Source organism: Nycticebus coucang, chromosome 7 (genome assembly GCF_027406575.1).
Source record: "Nycticebus coucang isolate mNycCou1 chromosome 7, mNycCou1.pri, whole genome shotgun sequence".
Lineage (NCBI taxonomy): Eukaryota > Metazoa > Chordata > Mammalia > Primates > Lorisidae > Nycticebus > Nycticebus coucang.
The window spans coordinates 97,576,102-97,595,192 of record NC_069786.1 but is presented as its reverse complement, the minus strand read 5'-3'; the positions used below and the strand labels follow the sequence as shown (position 1 = coordinate 97,595,192).

General features: G+C 38.3%; 1 protein-coding gene across 8 annotated transcripts in view; it reads left to right on the top strand.

Annotated features, from left to right (window-relative positions):
- The window catches only part of KCTD18 (potassium channel tetramerization domain containing 18), a 41,743-nt gene that overhangs the window by 1,240 nt on the left and 21,412 nt on the right, over window positions 1-19,091 (top strand). For 2 of the 8 annotated variants that reach the window (XM_053596286.1, XM_053596287.1), the window contains exons 2-5: window positions 1,631-1,802; window positions 4,247-4,458; window positions 6,566-6,759; window positions 8,463-8,557. In XM_053596286.1, coding sequence (XP_053452261.1) covers window positions 1,646-1,802; window positions 4,247-4,458; window positions 6,566-6,759; window positions 8,463-8,557 — 658 coding nt within the window. In that variant the 5' untranslated portion in view covers window positions 1,631-1,645. Of the gene's footprint in view, window positions 1-792; window positions 979-1,569; window positions 1,803-4,246; window positions 4,459-6,565; window positions 6,760-8,462; window positions 8,558-19,091 lie in introns of those variants that run through there. The other 6 variants (XM_053596284.1, XM_053596285.1, XM_053596283.1 and 3 more) reach the window with 5 other exon arrangements.

Below are 19,091 nucleotides of genomic sequence, written 5' to 3'. Positions count from 1 at the left end.
ATCTTTGGAGTGCTCTCCCAGGACTTCTAGGGAGTGCAAGAAGTATCAATAAGTGGCTTTTGGAAAGGTAGCCTTCTGGTACATAATGGTTTCTGTCCATTGACTGTGTTTTGCACTAATGGTTTTGCGATGGAAGTCCATGAGGCAGATATTCTTCTACTGAACATGGGTAGAGGAGATTGTAAGGCTCTCTGATTTTATTGGAGACTGACTAAAGTTCAGTATCTATGAAAGGATCTTAGTTGATCACCGAGTAAGAATGGACATGGTGTAGTTGAGCCTTTTGGCAGCCATTTTAAACTTGCTATGAAATGTGTAGATGCTACACATTGTTAGTATGGGGAATACCCTCTCCATAACAGTCCCCTTCCATACAAATGCAACAGTGTCACTTGTGGTTCATTGAGCTCCAGAAGGGATTAAGAAATCCAACCCTTAAAATGTCCCCAGAGCTTTTGCCATTTGAGAGTGAAGAAGCCAGATGATTTGGAGGTGTTATTTGTAGTTCTAGACCACTCTGGCTACTGGCATACATAGAATCCTAATCTCAGTTGATAAATTATGTATTCCTCAATTACCTAATTTAAGAATTACAATTATTGTTGCTGATAATTTCTCCTCTTTTGTTCCTTTAAATCACTTTAGTCAATATCAACAACTTTATTACACACTTTATGGTAAAATTTGTGTCATTATACTTAATATTTATCATTTATTGCATACTTAATCTGAGCAAGAGGCTGTTCTAAATGCTTTTTCTATGTTATGTTAAATATTCCTTTGATAGTCTTTTGAGAATATTTAACCAATAGGCACCATCACTGTCTCTATATTATGGATGAAGAAACAAGAAGTGTGAGATAATGAATGGCTCATGGCCCCAGAGCTAGACAGTGACAAAGGCCAGCAGCTCAATTTATGCTGTCCACTGACCTCTGCTGTCTGGATGACTCCCTCAGACTTACCATAGTTGAAAAGGTTTGTGAATACGGAAGAGCATATGCACGCCTCACCTTTGCTTGATACAGGGAGACCATATGTCATCTCATTTAATTCTTTGAACAGTCATTTCAGCAGGTAGGATTGGGTTGGTTGTAGTTTTTTACCTTTTTTTTGAGACAGAGTCTCACTTTATTGCCTTCAGTAGAGTGCTGTGGCGTCACAGCTCACAGCAACCTCCAACTCTTGGGCTTAGGCAATTCTCTTGCCTTAGCCTCCCGAGTAGCTGGGACTATAGGTGCCTGCCACAATGGCTGGCTATTTTTTATTGCAGTTTGGTCAGGGCCTGGTTCGAACCTGCCACCTTCAGTATATGGGGCCAGTGCCCTACCCACTGAGCCATAGGCACCGCCCAGTTTTTTACCTTTTATATAGCCTCTGAGCCAATGTTTTACAAATTCTCAGCATATCTCATTATTTTTGTTTATAAAAATTGTGTCATATAAAGTCCTTCTATTCCATATTTCCAGTACTGAGGAGTTTATTTTCAATCACATTGTAATGTACTTATTTCATTATCTATTTTATGTTGTTGGAAATGTCAGGGACCATTGTCCTTTGTTCTTACAGAGGGGGACCGGGAACACCATTGTTTTGAAGTTTCTGAAAGTGTTGTTTGGCTAACGTTCAGGTGTCTGGGGAAGCGATGGAAGGCCACAAGGCAGAAGAGGTGCTAGATATTCTTCGCCTGAACGTGGGTGGCTGTATTTACACGGCCCGGCGTGAGTCATTGTGCCGCTTTAAAGACTCTATGTTGGCGTCTATGTTCAGTGGTCGCTTTCCTCTAAAAACAGATGAGTCAGGTAAATGTCTGAAGTCTGGAAGCATGATCATGAATATTCATTAATATAGGAGTCCAGTTTAAATTCCCTTTGATTTTCCTAATTACAGCAGAACATATTAGATTAGTATATTAATTACTGAGATCATTAGGACTATGGAGATTCATTATTACATGAGAGATAAAATGCCAGTTTTGAAAACTTGTGATACTGTTGCCAAAATTTCGCAAAGAAGGGGGAATGCAGAAAGGCCTGTCATGACCTAATTACGGGGATTAACTATATTTTGAAAGTCGTGACTGTCACGTTTTCACAGGTGAAGGTTTCAAGGCTGATTAAATAGATGAGCTTCTCTCTGTGTTCTTCAAGTTAGAAAATGTACTTCCCTGGACAAAGCAGCTGCCCTTATAGCAGACAGAGCAGTCAGTTGTCATCAGTGTAGAATTAGTGTTACACTTGCCACCTAGCCTGGCTTTGTAATCTTGTGGTGGGCTGAGGTGCATGGCGGAGCAAATGTCAGTGCAGTGATGCTATTTGTCTCTCAGAGGCAGAGGACCCCAAATTGCTGTTTCAGAAGAAACTGTAAGTCACATGGGTAGGGTTCTTTCTGGGTCCACTCCCTGCCTCAAGTGCTCTAGGACTCACTGAACCTACTGCTGGTTATAAAGAAACCTCATCAACAAAAGTGAAGCTTTTTGCACTATCGGGTGAGCCCCAGAACCCACTCTTGGTGCTGTGTTAGAGAGAAGAGTTGAGGAGTCTTGAACATGGGGGCTATTCTGTTAATAACCCCAGTGTTGACAATTGCTTTGCCAGCTAAATGGCAGTTGAAAGAATGGAAAAATCACTGATGCTTCTGCCCTGGGCTTGATGTCTCCTAGGCAGAAAGGTTTATTGGGGGAAAAGATGGTAGGTAAGCTGGGATTGGGTTTTCTTTTCTGCCTCCAACTCTTACCTTCTTTTCTAAACAAATCAAGGAAGAAAGGGAATTATTGAGTACCTTATTATTATTATTTTTTGAGGCAGAATCTGACTATGTTGCCCTTAGTAGAGTGCTATGGTATCACAGCTCATAGCAACCTCAAACTCCTGGGCTTAAGCGATTCTCTTGTCTCGGCCTCCCAAATAGCTGGGACTACAGGTGCCTGCCATAATGCCCGGCTATTTTTTTGGTTGCAGTTGTCATTGTTGTTTTAGCTGGCCCTGGCCAGGTTTGAACCCATCAGCCTGGTTGTATGTGGCTGGTGCCCTACCCACTGAGCTACTGGCACTGCCCTTATTGAGTACTTTAAACAGAAGTTTTTTTTTTTTTTTTTAAATCTAAGATAAATCTTTTATTATAAAGTAGTGCCATCATTGCATTTCTTCTTTTTTAAAGTTTATAGCTTCTGGCAGGGCACAGAGGGTTATGCCTGTTAATCCTAGCACTCTGGGAGGCCAGGGCAGGTGGATTGCCTGAGCTCGTGGGTTTGAGACCAGCATGAGCCAGAGCAAGACCTCATATCTAAAAATAGCTGGGCATTGTGGCAGGTGTCTGTAGTTCCAGCTACTTGGGAGGCTGAGGCAAGAGAATCGCTTAAGCCTACAAGTTTGAGGTTGCTCTGAGCTGTGATGCCATAGCACTCTACCGAAAAGTGACACTCTGTGTCAAAAAAAAAAAAAATAAATAAAATAAATAAATAAAGTTTATAGGTTCTCACAGTACAAAGGAACTAACGACAATTTCAAATACATGGCATGCTTGCAGATAGGAGCCCCAGGCACTGGACACGGTGATGAGCACCCCACATGTCCTCTGTAGTGGGCATGTCTGTATGTCTGTCCTGGTCCAGCTGGTGTGAGGCTAGGGGTAAGCTTCTGTTTCCACCAGCAGTCTGAGGTCTCCTTGGCTTTTGCAGTAGCCATATTTGGAATATAGTCATTGTATCCAAAGTTCCAGATGGATCTGAGAATGTATTTTCTCATATGGTGGGTGAAAATACTAAAGGTCCACCACTAACTCAAAGTCCTTTTGTGCAAGTTGCAGTTCCGTGCCATGGTGCATGACTTGGTCAGCAGAGCATGGGCTCACCAAGTAGCCTAATGATTCTGCTTGGCCTGGCACTGGTACACGCGGTACACCCACCAAACATGGAGACTCTGGTGGTACATGTTTGGGTTCAGACTTACATGCAGAGTTACAGAAATGCAGGTGGTTTTCCCATGCAGCTCACTCAGTCAGTTTTAGGATATCGCCAATTTGTAAACTAAGCATTTCTGGTGTATCATATCTGCCGTTTGAACGAAGAACCAAAAGTCTGGCTTAGTTAGATTAATTTGATCTCTTTGACATTAGCTATTAACCTTCTTATGAGAAAGAAATGTTTAAAAATTTTAGAAGTCCTCAGACATAGCTTGATTGTTGGAAGTTTTGTTGATAATCATATGTACCTTTGCAATCATTTTTGAATTGAATTTTTTTCTAGGGGCTTGTGTTATTGACCGTGATGGACATCTATTTAAATACCTTTTGGATTATCTTCATGGAGAAGTTCAGATCCCCACAGATGAGCAAACCCGCGTTGCCCTACAGGAAGAAGCTGATTACTTTGGCATCCCTTATCCGTACAGCTTGTCTGACCACTTGGCCAATGAAATGGAGACATATTCTTTAAGGTCAAATATAGAACTTAAAAAGGTCTTGGCATTTTCTTAAGTTTTAAAAAAAATACATATATTTATTATGCACAAAGCAATATTATTTTTTGTCACATAAACCAAACATGAGATAGTTTTTGTAATTTTTGAAGACACATTTTTTAATTACTACTACTTATTTTTTAAGGCCAAAAAATCTAGGAAAGACATTGCCTTGCAAAGGTCTGTTGAATTTATATTCCTCATTGAAGTTTTAATGCTTTTTGATGGCTTTTTTATAGAACAATTCTGCTCCTCAAGTTCTGTTTAAATTAAGAGAAATACTAGACTATGCGAGGACATAGTGCTATTATATTGTTTACTAAAATGAGTTTTTAAAAGAATGGTCACAAGAAATAACAAAATGTCTTTCCTGATTTAGTGAATGTAGCAGTTTGTTACTAATTTAAAGCATTAGTGTGATTAATTCACTTTGAGATCAGTAAATTATTTTAAAGGTGCTTCTATTTTAAACCACCTTTGAAAGCTCTGTTCGTGGCTTGAAAAGCTTCATTATCTGTTTTTGTCTTATTGAAAGTACTATACCTTCTGTTAATTAGCCTCTTTGGGTATTTAGGAAAAGTATTTTTCCTAGAGAATTGTTTAAAGTGAGAACTGATCTGAATTGGTTTGAATTCTTTGATTTGTATGTCAGTGTTTAGGAGGCAAGCTGATGGATGGTTAGTTATTAGGAGTGTGGTATGAAGAGAGAAAGTTGATTTGATTCCATATCCCCTTTAGGAATTTGGATGATTATATGGGTTCTGCTACTAAAGTTATTTATAAATCAAATTGTCAACCAATAGTCTGTCAATGGTGTTTGTCACATCTGCAGAATGGAGCTAAAAAAGTCTGATGAGAAGGTAGGGAAAGGGTTAAGAAGGTAGGGAAGGGTTAAGATTCATGTTTAAAAGGTTACTGCGCTGCGGCCCACATTCATGCTATCAGCCAATGTATGATTATTTCAAGAGTTTGTGACATATATGGCACTGTACAAGGGACTGTGTGGGACATCAAGAAATATACCATCCTGTTCTTGCCTTTGAATGGCTCATGGTATGGTCAGGAATTCTTACAGATGTATATGCAAGTATAGTTAAAAGCCAATACAGGAATTAGATAGCTATTTTAAATGAAAGTGCAAGACATGTTAGGACCCCGTTTTCATTTGCTGAATCAGTAAATACAAAGCATCTCCTTTATATCAAGCACATTTCAGACACCTGGGGTACATCAGTACCCACAACAGAAAAAAGTACTGGTTCTCAGGGTGCTTAAGGCAATAAAAGCATCCCTGTTAGGGAAGGCCTTGGCAGCCCTTGGGTAAAGCCCTTGGCTCAATGTGCCGGATCACCTTGTAGTCTCACTCGTGGCATTTCTTACATATACAGCGTGCTGACGGCCTGTTGAATGTCCATCTTCTACATTAGCTGTAATCTGCAGGAGGGCTGAGACTCCATCTCACCGTTGTTCACCATTAATCTCCAGAATGTGCTCAGCACAGAGTAGGAACTTAATATTCCAGTGAATGAATGAATAGGTAGATAATAGCAAATGAGTTCAGACAGTATGTATTGTTCATATATTCCTGTCTTATACTATAACAGAACAAAGGTAATCTGGTTAATCCAAGATTGAAATTTGGAGTTAAAAATAAGGATCAGCCATGGGGCTAGTCAGTAGAAAGTGAAAGGTAGATTAGGTCAAATGGGAAATTTGGGGGAAAATATTCTAAAGGGAAAAGAAAAAGATCTAACTTTTAATTATTATAAGAAGATTTTAAAATCAAAGGTGATGTTGGCAGGCTAAAAGAGAAGGAAATAAAATGGAATTTTATTTTCCATGTGGAAAAGGATTCTCTAGAGTCTAGATGAAAAGGTGTTGGAATTTTGGTTGGTACTTTTGTGATTATTTACCCCCCCACCCCCAATTAATTAAAAAAAAGAATGTTTGGTTTTTAAAGGCATAAAGACTAAGCTGAAATTTATAATCTTTTTATTTCCCTTATGACCAACTGAAATTATAGCTGTACAGGAAAATAATAGAGCAAATTGATTTTTATTTTACTCTAGAATTAAATTTAAATTATATATATATTTTTGCTTCAGGCTTTAACAGACTTCTGTGATTCATATGGTTTAGTTTGTAATAAACCAACAGTTTGGGTTCTCCACTATCTTAACACATCTGGTGCAAGCTGCGAGAGTAGAATTATTGGTGTATATGGCACAAAAACTGATGGAACAGATGCTATCGATAAGCAGCTGGGAGGAAGAATTCACAGTAAAAGCATTTTTAAAAGGTATGTCTGCATTTATGTAAAAAGGAACAAAATCTTGATCTCTTCTAAGAGGTTTTACTGCATGGAATATTGTGCTTGCCTGAAAAGACCATCATCAATACCTCTCAGTAGACAAGAGTAATAGAGTAAGGCCTCAGAGCTGTTGCAATAGGCCTGCTTTGTGAGGGGATTATAGTTCAGACTATTTCACATACAGTATACATAAGCTATGGGCCATCTACTTGATTTAGTACAGTGGTTCTCAACTGCAAGGGTGCATCTGAGTCCCCTGAGAGGCTTTAACAAAAAAAAAGGAAAGCCACATGCTCAATGTCTTCTAGGCCACAGAAACACTGGTCTGGAAGGCAGCAAGTCCACTGAGAGACCCAAGGCCAGCCTGCACCTTGTTGTCCTCTTCTGAGAAAATGATGAAATTTGAAGTTAAAATTTGGTCCCTTCCAACTTTAGAATTCTGTGACTTGATCACGGTAAATTCTTCTTTTTTTGAGACAGAGTCTTACTATGGCACCCTTAGTAGAGTGCTGTGGCATTACAGCTCTCAGCAACCTCAATCTCTTGGGCTTAAACGATTCTCTTACCCCAGCCTCCCACATAGCTGGGACTACAGGTGCCCACCACAACACCTGCCTATTTTTTTTTTTTTTTTGTGGTAGTTGTCATTGTTGTTTAGCACGCCCAGGCCGGGTTCAAACCTGCCAGCCTCAGTGTATGTGGCTGATGCCCCACCCACTGAGCTACAGGTGAGGACCGATCATGGTAAATTCTTAAGGGTTATTCTCTCCATATTTTTCCTGTAGTCTTATTTACAAAAGTCAATTCACTTAGCAAACTTTTTTTAATTGCCTGGGAGACTGGATTGGGTCACATATTAGTGACTAAAGCGTGACCATGTAAGCTTTTTTATTTTTTTTTGTAGAGACAGAGTCTCACTTTATGGCCCTTGGTGGAGTGCCGTGGCCTCACACAGCTCACAGCAACCTCCAACTCCTGGGCTTGCGATTCTCTTGCCTCAGCCTCCCGAGTAGCTGGGACTACAGGCGCCCACCACAACGCCCGGCTATTTTTTTTTTTGGTTGCAGTTTGGCTGGGGCCGGGTTTGAACCCGCCACCCTCGGTATATGGGGCCGGCGCCTTACGGACTGAGCCACAGGCGCCACCCCGTAAGCTTGTTTTTTAAATGATGAAGTATGTCATCAGCTTTTGAATTCTTTACAGGTGAGGATGTTTCTATATAAGATGTATTAGTGCCTTATATAATGCTAGAAAAGCTTTAGTCAAAGTTGAATCTTTTCTAGGGTTTTGGAGTTAGCTGATTTTCTTTAAAAACTTGATTTTAAAGATACGTTGATTTGGGCGGCGCCTGTGGCTCAAAGGAGTAGGGCGCCAGCCCCATATGCCGGAGGTGGCGGGTTCAAACCCAGCCTCGGCCAAAAACTGCAAAAAAAAAAAGATACTTTGATTTAACTTTGTGGTCTATGCTGTGGAATTAATAAATGCTTTACCACAATAAAGAGATCAAATGTAGGTTAGTATATGATCCAGGGTGTATGTGTATTTTTGTGCATATATATGCTTGGGGGCATATACTCCATACCTACCTATTTTTTCCTTAATTATAAGCACTTAGTGTTTGTTAGCTGTATGTATGTACATGAACTCATATTTAGGTAGTATATTTTCATTAATTTTTGCGATATTTCTAGAGAGGCTGGAAATAACGTTCAATACATTTGGAGCTATTATTCAGTAGCAGAATTGAAGAAAATGATGGATGCCTTTGATGCTTGGGAAGGAAAAGGTACATGTGCAATTCTTTCATTTCATGGAAGCAGGTAGACTCTTCTTTAATACGACAAAGTAAGCTCAAATACTGTATTTTGTTTTTTTGAAAACATGTTTTTTCATGTGTGTCAAGGTATTTGTCATCTCGTGGTAACATATACACAGTTCACTTATAAATCTTTAAATCCCCTGAGTTGCTAGATATTATTAGTAGTTTATGATTCAGTAACCTCAAATATGCTTCTGTTAGTTATGTTTACCCATGTTCAATTAAACAAGAATTCATTGAAGGTCATAACTACAACTTGGACTTTACCTTACAGATGCAAACAATGTAACCTAATTGTATGTGCCCTCATATAAACCTGAAACTTAAAAAAAAGAAGAAAAACAAGAGTTTATTAGTACCTACTATGCATTGTTCTAAGAATACTTCTAAATTAAGCATATAGACCAGCCATGGTGGCTTATGCCTGTAATGCCAGCACTCTGGGAGGCCAAGGCAGGTGGATTGTTTGAATTCAGGAGTTCAAGACCAGCCTGAACAAGAGTGAACAGCCTGTCTCCACTAAAAATAGAAAAACCAGCCAGGTGTTGTGGCATGTACCTGTAGTCTCAGCTACTTGGGAGGCTGAGAGGCAAGAGGATCACTTGAGCCCAAGAGTTTGAGGTTGCTGTGAGCTATGATGCCATGACATTCTACCAATGGTGACAAAGTGAGACTTTGTCTTAAAAACAAACAAACAAACAAATAAATAAATATAAAATATGTATTCAAGAAAAGAGAGAGAAAACAAAAATAATGCTGGGAAGATGTGTAAAGAATCCTTATAAAACAAAGTAATTTTTAAATGCATACTTTGAAAATTGATAGTTTTTATCAAGCTGCTTGAACTTTATAATAATAATGCTGTTTAATATCCACTGTGATGCGTGGCTTATATTCAGTATCTTTTAGTCCTAACACAACCCTGTATGCTGTATGCTGTTTACCATTCCTATTTTATAGATGAGAAAACTTGAGTGTGAGAAAGGCCATCCCACTTGTTTAAGGATCACAGAGGGTTAACTGTTCCTGCCTAAGTCTTTTTTTTTTTTTTTCTTAATTAACAAGGATGTATATTCCTATTAGGGGCAAAATACTATAATAAGTCCTAAAATTGGGCCCAGAGATAAATAAGACACACTCTATCCTCAGATGATCTTAAAAGCTAGTAGAGACAGACTGTCAGTCATATAAGAATGACTGAAAGGGGAGGAAGAGGTGTTTAAAAGCTGTGCACTGGCTGTTCTTTCTTCGGGCAGTGCTAGCACCAGTGCTGTTTCCACTCCTCAGCTTGGCCCCCGTCACTTTTCCGTCTTTTTTCCTTTCTGATCATATTCCTCAAGCAGGCAGGATAATGTCTTTAAGCTTATTATTTTAGATTTAATTTACTTTGAGATACCCATACTCAAGTGGAAGAATAAACCCCATGGTTTCTCTGGAGGCTTAGGGAGTAGCTTTTTCCTCCACTGACTTAGGATGCTGAAGCAGAGTATTGGGATCACTACCTTTTTACAAAGCTTGTGACTGATTTTAACTTTTCAAAAGCATGTAATGAAGCATCATTGTCATTTTTTTTTTTTTTTTTTGAGACAGAGTCTCACTTTGTTGACCTCCGTAGAGTGCTATGGCATCACAGCTCACAGTAACCTCCAGCTCTTGGGCTTAGGTGATTCTCTTGCCTCAGCCTCCCGAGTAACTGGGATTACAGGTGCCCATCACAACACCTGGCTATTTTTTGTTGTTGTTGCAGTTTGGCTGGGGCCGGGTTTGAACCTGCCACTATTGGAAGGGAAAAGACAGTTGCTGTTATTTGTAGAAATTGTCTTAGAAAACTCAAAAGAATAAACTACAAGTATTTTAAGGGCTAAGTTTAGTAGACTGAACCAACAGAACAGAATATACAGAATATAGTATATACAGAGCACTAGTAAAACTATTATAAGTGAATTAGAAATTATAGGGGACGACCTCATTCACAGTAGTTATAAACACAACATAAAATAACCAGGCCCGTGCTTTGGACGACTAGAGATGCTTGAGTCTTTTATGAAGAAAATTGCTGAAATGTATTTATCTATCTGTTTGTCCATCTATAAAAAAGAAGGCCTGAAGATAGTGGTGAGACATAGCATGATCCTGAATGGGAAATCTAAATATTATAAGGATGTCAGTTCTTCTCAGATCAAATTATGAGTTTATTGGAATATTAATGGAACTCTTTGGGAATCTTGAGGAAATGATTTTAAAATTCTTCTGAAAGTATAAACAGATAAAATAAGCAAGAACATTTGAGAAGTATATAGTAGAAGTAATTAGGGGGATGTGTCTGTCGGCTAGTAAAACATGCTATGGACCTATGATAGTAAGGAACATGTGTTTTTGGTATAAGAATAGAGCAGAGATCAAGGGTTAACTCTTATCAAGTTGTAAGAATAAAAATACTATGTGATAAAAAGTATTAAATATTAGTAGAAAAAGAATAGATGATTTAATAAATAATTGAGAAATATGCTTGGGAGGAAAAACAAAACTGTAACCTTGAATTATTTATTAAAATCTCAGATAGATTGGGCGGCGCCTGTGGCTCAGTGAGCAGGGCGCCGGCCCCATATGCTGAGGGTGGCCGGTTCAAACCCAGCCCCGGCCAAACTGCAACAAAAAAAAATAGCCGGGTGTCGTGGCGGGCGCCTGTAGTCCCAGCTACTCGGGAGGCTGAGGCAGGAGAATCGCCTAAGCCCAGGATTTGGAGGTTGCTGTGAGCTGTGTGATGCCACGGCACTCTACCAAGGGCCATAAAGTGAAACACTGTCTCTACAAAAAAAAAAAAAAAAATCTCAGATAGATCTATGAATGAAATAAGAAACTGTAGTAAACTAAAAGAAAATGTGAGCATATAATTAATTTTGTCATAGGGAAAGAAATTACAAGCTCAAATAAATCATAGGGACAAATTTAACAATTTGGTTATATAATATTTAAAACATTAACTTTAAAACATAAAAAATTATAAATAAAAGACTAATAAAAAACTAGGCTAATCAATGTAACCTGATTTCTTGTACCCTCAATGAATCCCCAACAATAAAAAAAATAAATTAATTAAAAAAAAAACTAGGATAAATAATGTTACACTAAGGCAGTGCCTGTGGGTCAGTCAGTAGGGTGCTGGCCCCATATACTGAGGATGGTGGGTTCAAACCCGGCCCCAACTCAACTGCAACAAAAAAATAGCCGGGCGTTGTGAGAGGCGCCTGTAGTCCCAGCTACTCTGGAGGCTGAGGCAAGAGAATCTCCTAAGCCCAGGAGTTGGAGGTTGCTATGAGCTGTGTGACGCCACGGCACTCTACCCAGGGCGATAAAGTGAAACTCTGTATCTACAAAAAAAAAAAATAATAATAATGATGTTACATTCACTGAACAAAGAATAGCCTTAATACAGAGAGAGTTTATTTAAACTGATTAGAAAATCAGCTCAACCCCTACTACCAAAAATGTACAAGGTTCGTGACCATAAAATTCCTAGAAAAAGAAACACGTAGCAGGAGGGTCAGTCTCATTATTTTTCAATGAAATATATATTAAAACTAGTTTTATATATCATATTAGTAAAGATCTCTCATGGATTCCTGCCAGGAAGATACAGCTTAGTTGTGAAATAACTTGTCAGGTCACATACATACTATTGAAATTGTGCATATTCTTTGATCCAGTAATTCTACTTTAGGAATCTATCTTAAGGGCATAATCAAATGCAGACAAAGGCTTATGAACAGAAATGTTGTATCAGGCATTCATAAGAAGGACAAAATAAAAAAATTTAAATGTCTAAAGACACATCCAGGGATAGAATGTAATAATACTGTTACCAGTATTTTGAGTAAATTTTTTTTTCGTTAGAGACAGGGTCTTGCTGTGTTGCCCAGGCTGCAGTGCAGTGGTGTGATCATAGCTTACTGCAGCCTGAAAGTCCTGGGTTGAAGTGATTCTCTTGCCTCAACCTCCTGAGTAGCTGGGACTACAGGAATGTGCCACCATGCCCAGCTAATTGTTTAATTTTTTTGTAGTGTTGGTGTTGCATTATATTGACCTGTCTGGTCTTAAACTCCTGACTATAAGTGATCCTCCCACCTCAGCCTCCCAAAATATTGTGATTACAGGTGTAAGCCACTATGTCCAGCCCTTGAATAACTTTTATGTAGATGAATGCCAAAGATAAAATCAATGATAGAAGTTAAAATGCTAATCCCTCTCACATGTGGTGCCCTGAGCTGCCCCAGGACTCTGCAGAGAATCCTCACCAGCAAAAAGGCCCTCGCCAGAGGTGCTCTCTTGACCTTCCAGAACTGTAAGAAATTCCTTTATACAATACCCAATTTTAGGAATTCTGTTATAAACAACAGAAAATTAAGGCACTGAAATACTGTAATTGCATATGAGAATTTGTTATTAACAAAATAATTTCCTCAATATATATGTAAGTAAATTATTGTGTAATAAAATGACCATGATGATGACAATAATAGTCATATAGAAAACAGTCCTCTGTAGGAGCCTACATTGTGTCTCTGCTTGATACTTTTTAAAAAAATTTCTTGGGAATTGATTTAGAGTTCTATTAGAAATATTGGAGAAGGAAAAATTAATAAATATTAACAGTGAAAGGTTAATAGGAATATGAGAAGATAGATTTAAAATTGCAGAAGAAATATTAACAGATCAAAAATAGTCAATGATAAGATAAAACATTTTTTTTTCTTTTCTTTTTTTTTTTTTTTTGTAGAGATAGAGTCTGACTGTACCACCCATGGGTAGAGTGCCGTGGCGTCACACGGCTCACAGCAACCTCTAACTCTTGGGCTTACGCGATTCTCTTGCCTCAGCCTCCCGAGCAGCTGGGACTACAGGCGCCCGCCACAACGCCCGGCTATTTTTTGTTGCAGTTATTTTGTTTAACTGGAACAAAATACATTAGCAATAAAATATGAGTTATTAAATTTTTCTTTTTAGTTATAAAACTAACTTTTAAAAACTCAACTTGTGGGGCAGCGCCTGTGGCTCAAAGGGGTAGTGTGCCGGCCCCATATGCCAGAGGTGGCAGGTTCAAACCCAGCCCTGGACAAAAACTGCAAAAAAAAAAAAAAAAGTTCAATGTGTGTAGCCAACATAGAAAATACACAGAGTGAGGAGCAGGCCCCACAGAGTAATGGTGGCTAAGAGTACAAGTAAATTCCAAAATCCATTAACAGGCTTACCAAGGGATAATTCTGTCGCTGCCTACAAAATTGTTTAAATTTTCTGCCAGAAGACCAGATGCTGTCCTGTAAAAAAAAAAAATAATAATAAAGTCCCCTTGAATTAGTCTGTGGCCTGTGGCATCTGCTTTCAAAGGTGGAATAAAGCAGTATCTATAGTAAGAATTAATAGACCTGTTTGTAAAAGCAAAACTTTGCCAAAAAAAAAAAAAAAGATAGTGCACACTTAGGTGCAAGTATGTATGTGTATAAAATCTATTGCAAAATAAGAATAACTCAAAATTGCACAGCTCTTTTATTTTTTATTTTTTTAATTGTTGGGGATTCATTGAGGGTACAATAAGCCAGGTTACACTGATTGCAATTGTTAGGTAAAGTCCCTCTTGCAATCATGTCGGCCCCCATACAGTGTGACACACACCAAGGCCCCACCCCCATCCCTCCTTCCCTCTTTCTGCTTCCCCCCCATAACCATAATTGTCATTAATTGTCCTCATATCAAAATTGAGTACATAGGATTCATGCTTCTCCATTCTTGTGATGCTTTACTAAGAATAATGTCTTCCACGTCCATCCAGGTTAATACGAAGGATGTAAAGTCTCCATTTTTTTTTAATGGCTGAATAGTATTCCATGGTATACATATACCACAGCTTGTTAATCCATTCCTGGGTTGGTGGGCATTTAGGCTGTTTCCACATTTTGGCGATTGTAAATTGAGCTGCAATAAACAGTCTAGTACAAGTGTCCTTATGATAAAAGGATTTTTTTCCTTCTGGGTGGATTCCCAGTAATGGGATTGCAGGATCAAATGGGAGGTCTAGCTTGAGTTCTTTGAGGTTTCTCCATACTTCCTTCCAGAAAGGCTGAACTAGTTTGCAGTCCCACCAGCAGTGTAAAAGTGTTCCCTTCTCTCCACATCTATGCCAGCATCTGCAGTTTTGAGATTTTGTGATGTGGGCCATTCTCACTGGGGTTAGATGATATCTCAGGGTTGTTTTGATTTGCATTTCTCTAATATAGAGAGATGATGAACATTTTTTCATGTGTTTGTTAGCCATTCATCTGTCATCCTTAGAGAAAGTTCTATTCATGTCTCTTGCCCATTGATATATGGGATTGTTGGCTTTTTTCATGTGGATTAATTTGAGTTCTCTATAGATCCTAGTTATCAAGCTTTTGTCTGATTGAAAATACGCAAATATCCTTTTGCATTGTGTAGGTTGTCTTTTTGCTTTGGTTATTGTCTCCTTAGCTGTACAGAAGCTTTTCAGTTTAATGAAGTCCTATTTGTTTATTTTTTGTTGTTGCAATTGCCATGGCAGTCTTCTTCCCTTCCAATATCTTCCAGTGTTTTTCCTATGCTTTCTTTGAGGATTTTTATTGTTTCATGCCTTAAGTTTAAGTCCTTTATCCATCTTGAATCAATTTTTGTGAGTGGGGAAAGGTGTGGGTCCAGTTTCAGTCTTTTACATGTAGACATCCAGTTCTCCCAACACCATTTATTGAATAGGGAGTCTTTCCCCCAAGGTATGTTCTTGTTTGGTTTATCGAAGATTAGGTGGTTGTAAAATGTTAGTTTCATTTCTTGGTTTTCAATTTGATTCCAAGTGTCTATGTCTCTGTTTTTGTGCCAGTACCATGCTGTCTTGACCACTATGGCTTTGTAGTACAGACTAAAATCTGGTATGCTGATGCCCCCAGCTTTATTTTTGTTACAGAGAACTGCCTTAGCTATACGGATTTTTTTTCCTGTTCCATACAAAACGCAGAATCATTTTTTCCAAATCTTGAAAGTACGATGTTGGTATTTTGATGGGAATGGCATTGAATAGGTAGATTGCTTTGGGAAGTATAGACATTTTAACAATGTTGATTCTTCCCAGCCATGAGCATGGTATGTTCTTCCATTTATTAATATCCTCTGCTATTTCCTTTCTGAGGATTTCATAGTTTTCTTTATAGAGGTCCTTCACCTCCTTCGTTAGGTATATTCCTAGGTATTTCATTTTCTTTGAAACTATGGTGAAGGGAGTTGTATCCTTAATTAGCTTCTCATCTTGACTGTTATTGGTGTACACAAAGGCTACTGACTTGTGGACATTGATTTTATATCCTGAAACATGACTGTATTTTTTGATGACTTCTAGGAGTCTTGTGGTTGAGTCTTTGGGGTTCTCTAAGTATAAGATTATGTCATCAGCAAAGAGGGAGAGTTTGACCTCCTCTGCTCCCATTTGGATTCCCTTTATTTCCTTGTCTTGCCTAATTGTATTGGCTAGAACTTCCAGCACTACGTTGAATAGTAAAGGTGACAGAGGACAACCTTGTCTGGTTCCAGTTCTAAGAGGAAAAGCTTTCAGTTTTACTCCATTCAGTAAAATATTGGCTGTGGGTTTGTCATAGATAGCTTCAATCAGTTTTAGAAATGTGCCACGTATGCCTATACTCTTCAGTGTTGTAATTAGAAAAGGATGGTGGATTTTATCAAATGCTTTTTCTGCATCTATTGAGAGGATCATGTAATCTTTATTTTTGCCTCTGTTGATATGGTGGATAACGTTTATAGACTTGCTTATGTTAAACCAGCCTTGCATCCCTGGGATGAAGCCTACTTGATCATGATGAATGACTTTTTTGATGATAAGCTGTAATCTATTGGCTAGGATTTTGTTGAGAATTTTTGCATCTATATTCATGAGTGAGATTGGTCTGAAATTCTCCTTTTTGTTTGGGTCTTTTCCTGGTTTGGGTATCAGGGTGATGTTTGCTTCATAGAATGTGTTGGGGAAGATTCCTTCTTCCTCAATTTTTTGGAATAATTTCTGCAGTACAGGAATAAGCTCTTCCTTGAAGGTTTGATAGAATTCTGGAGTGAAGCCATCTGGACCAGGGCATTTTTTGGTTGGAAGATTTTTTATTGTTTCTTTGATTTCAGTGCTTGAAATTGGTCTGTTCAGGAGCTCTATTTCTTCCTGGCTGAGTCTAGGGAGAGGGTGTGATTCCAAATATTGATCCATTTCTTTCACATTGTCAAATTTCTGGGCATAGAGTTTCTGGTAGTATTCAGAGATGATCTCTCGTATCTCTGTGGGATCAGTTGTTATTTCCCCTTTATCATTTCTGATTGAGGTTACTAGAGATTTTACTTTTCTATTCCTCGTTAGTCTGGCCAATGGTTTATCTATTTTATTTATTTTTTCAAAAAACCAACTCCTTGTTTCATTAATTTTCTGAATGATTCTTTTGTTTTCAATTTCATTGATCTCTGATTTGATTTTGGATATTTCTTTTCTTCTACTGAGTTTAGACTTAGATCGTTCTTCTTTTTCCAATTCCATAAGATCTCTTGTGAGGTTGTTGATGTGCTCTGTTTCTGTTTTTCGAATGTAGGCATCTAAAGCGATGAATTTTCCTTTCAAAACTGCTTTTGCAGTATCCCACAGGTTTTGGTAGCTTGTGTCTTCATTGTTGTTATGCTCAAGGAAGTTAATGATTTCCTGTTTTCTTTCTTCCTGCACCCATCTGTTATTCAACAGAAGATTGTTTAATTTCCATGCCTTTGGGTGGGGTTGAGCATTTTTGTTAGAGTTGAGTTCCACCTTTAGTACCTTATGGTCTGAGAAGTACAAGGTAAAATTTCAATTCTTTTGATTCTGTTGATATTTGTTTTGTGTCCCAGGATATGATCAATTTTGGAGAATGTTCCATGGGGTGATGAGAAGAATGTATATTCTTTATCTTTGGGATGGAGTGTTCTATATGCGTGTATCAAGCACAGTTGTTCTAGGGTCTCATTTAAATCTCTTATATCCTTGTTTAATTTCTGTTTAGAGGATCTGTCCAGCTCTGTAAGAGGAGTGTTAAGGTCCCCTGTTATGATGGTATTATCAGATATCATATTGCTCAGACTGAGTAAGGTCTGTTTCAAGAATCTGGGAGCATTTGAATTGGGTGCATAGATATTTAGAATTGAAATGTCTTCTTGTTGTATTTTTCCCTTGACCAATATAAAGTGACCATCTTTGTCTTTTTTGACTTTAGTTGCTTTAAATCCACATGTATCTGAAAATAAGATTGCAACTCCTCTTTTCTTCTGAATTCCATTTGCCTGAAAAATTGTCTTCCAACCCTTGACTCGGAGCTTGAATTTGTCTTTTGAAGCCAGGTGTGTTTCTTGCAGACAGCAAATGGATGGCTTGTGTTTTTTAATCCAGTCCACCAATCTATGTCTCTTCAGTGGGGAATTCAAGCCATTAACATTTATTGAGATAATTGATAAGTGTGGTAGTATTCTATTCGTCTTATTTTGTGAGAGTCCATTGCTTAGTTTTATGTTTTGCATCAGTGTGGAGGTTAGGTTCTGTCCTTTAATTTCTGAGTTCTTACTTTGCTGCTGATCCATTGTGGTGGTCAGTGTGCAGAACAGGTTGAAGTATTTCCTGTAGAGCTGGTCTTGTTGTGGCGAATTTCCTCAATGTTTGTATATCCGTAAAAGATTTGATTTCTCCGTCAATTTTGAAGCTTAGCTTAGCAGGGTACAGAATTCTGGGCTGGAAATTGTTCTGTTTAAGTAGATTAAAGGTAGATGACCATTGTCTTCTTGCTTGGAAAGTTTCCTTAGAGAAGTCTGCAGTCACTCTGATGGATTTGCCCCTGTAGGTCAACTGCCGCTTGCTCCTGGCAGCTTGCAGAATCTTTTCTTTTGTCTTGACTTTGGACAGGTTCATCACAGTGTGTCTTGGAGAAGCTCCGTTAGAGTTGAGGCGACCTGGGGTCCGATAGCCCTCTGAAAGCAGTGTGTGAGAATCTTTGGTGATATTTGGGAAATTTTCTTTTATAATATTCTCTAGTATGGCTTCCATTCCTCTGGAGCATTCTTCTTCCCCTTCTGGCATTCCTATAACTCATATGTTGGAACGCTTCATAAAGTCCCATAATTCTGACAGTGAATGTTCTGCTTTCTCTCTCTTCTTTTCTGCCTCTTTTACTATCTGAGTTATCTCAAAAACTTTGTCTTCTACCTCTGAAATTCTTTCTTCTGTATGGTCTAACCTGTTGCTGATACTTTCCATTGCATCTTTAAGTTCCCCAATTGACTGTTTCAGTTCCTTCAGCTCTGCTATATCCTTTTTATATTCTTCATATCGTTTATCTCTTATTTGATTCTGTTTTTGAATTTCCTTTTGGTTATTTTCCACTTTATTAGCAGTTTCCTTCATTATTTCCATCATTTTTTTCATAGTTTTCAA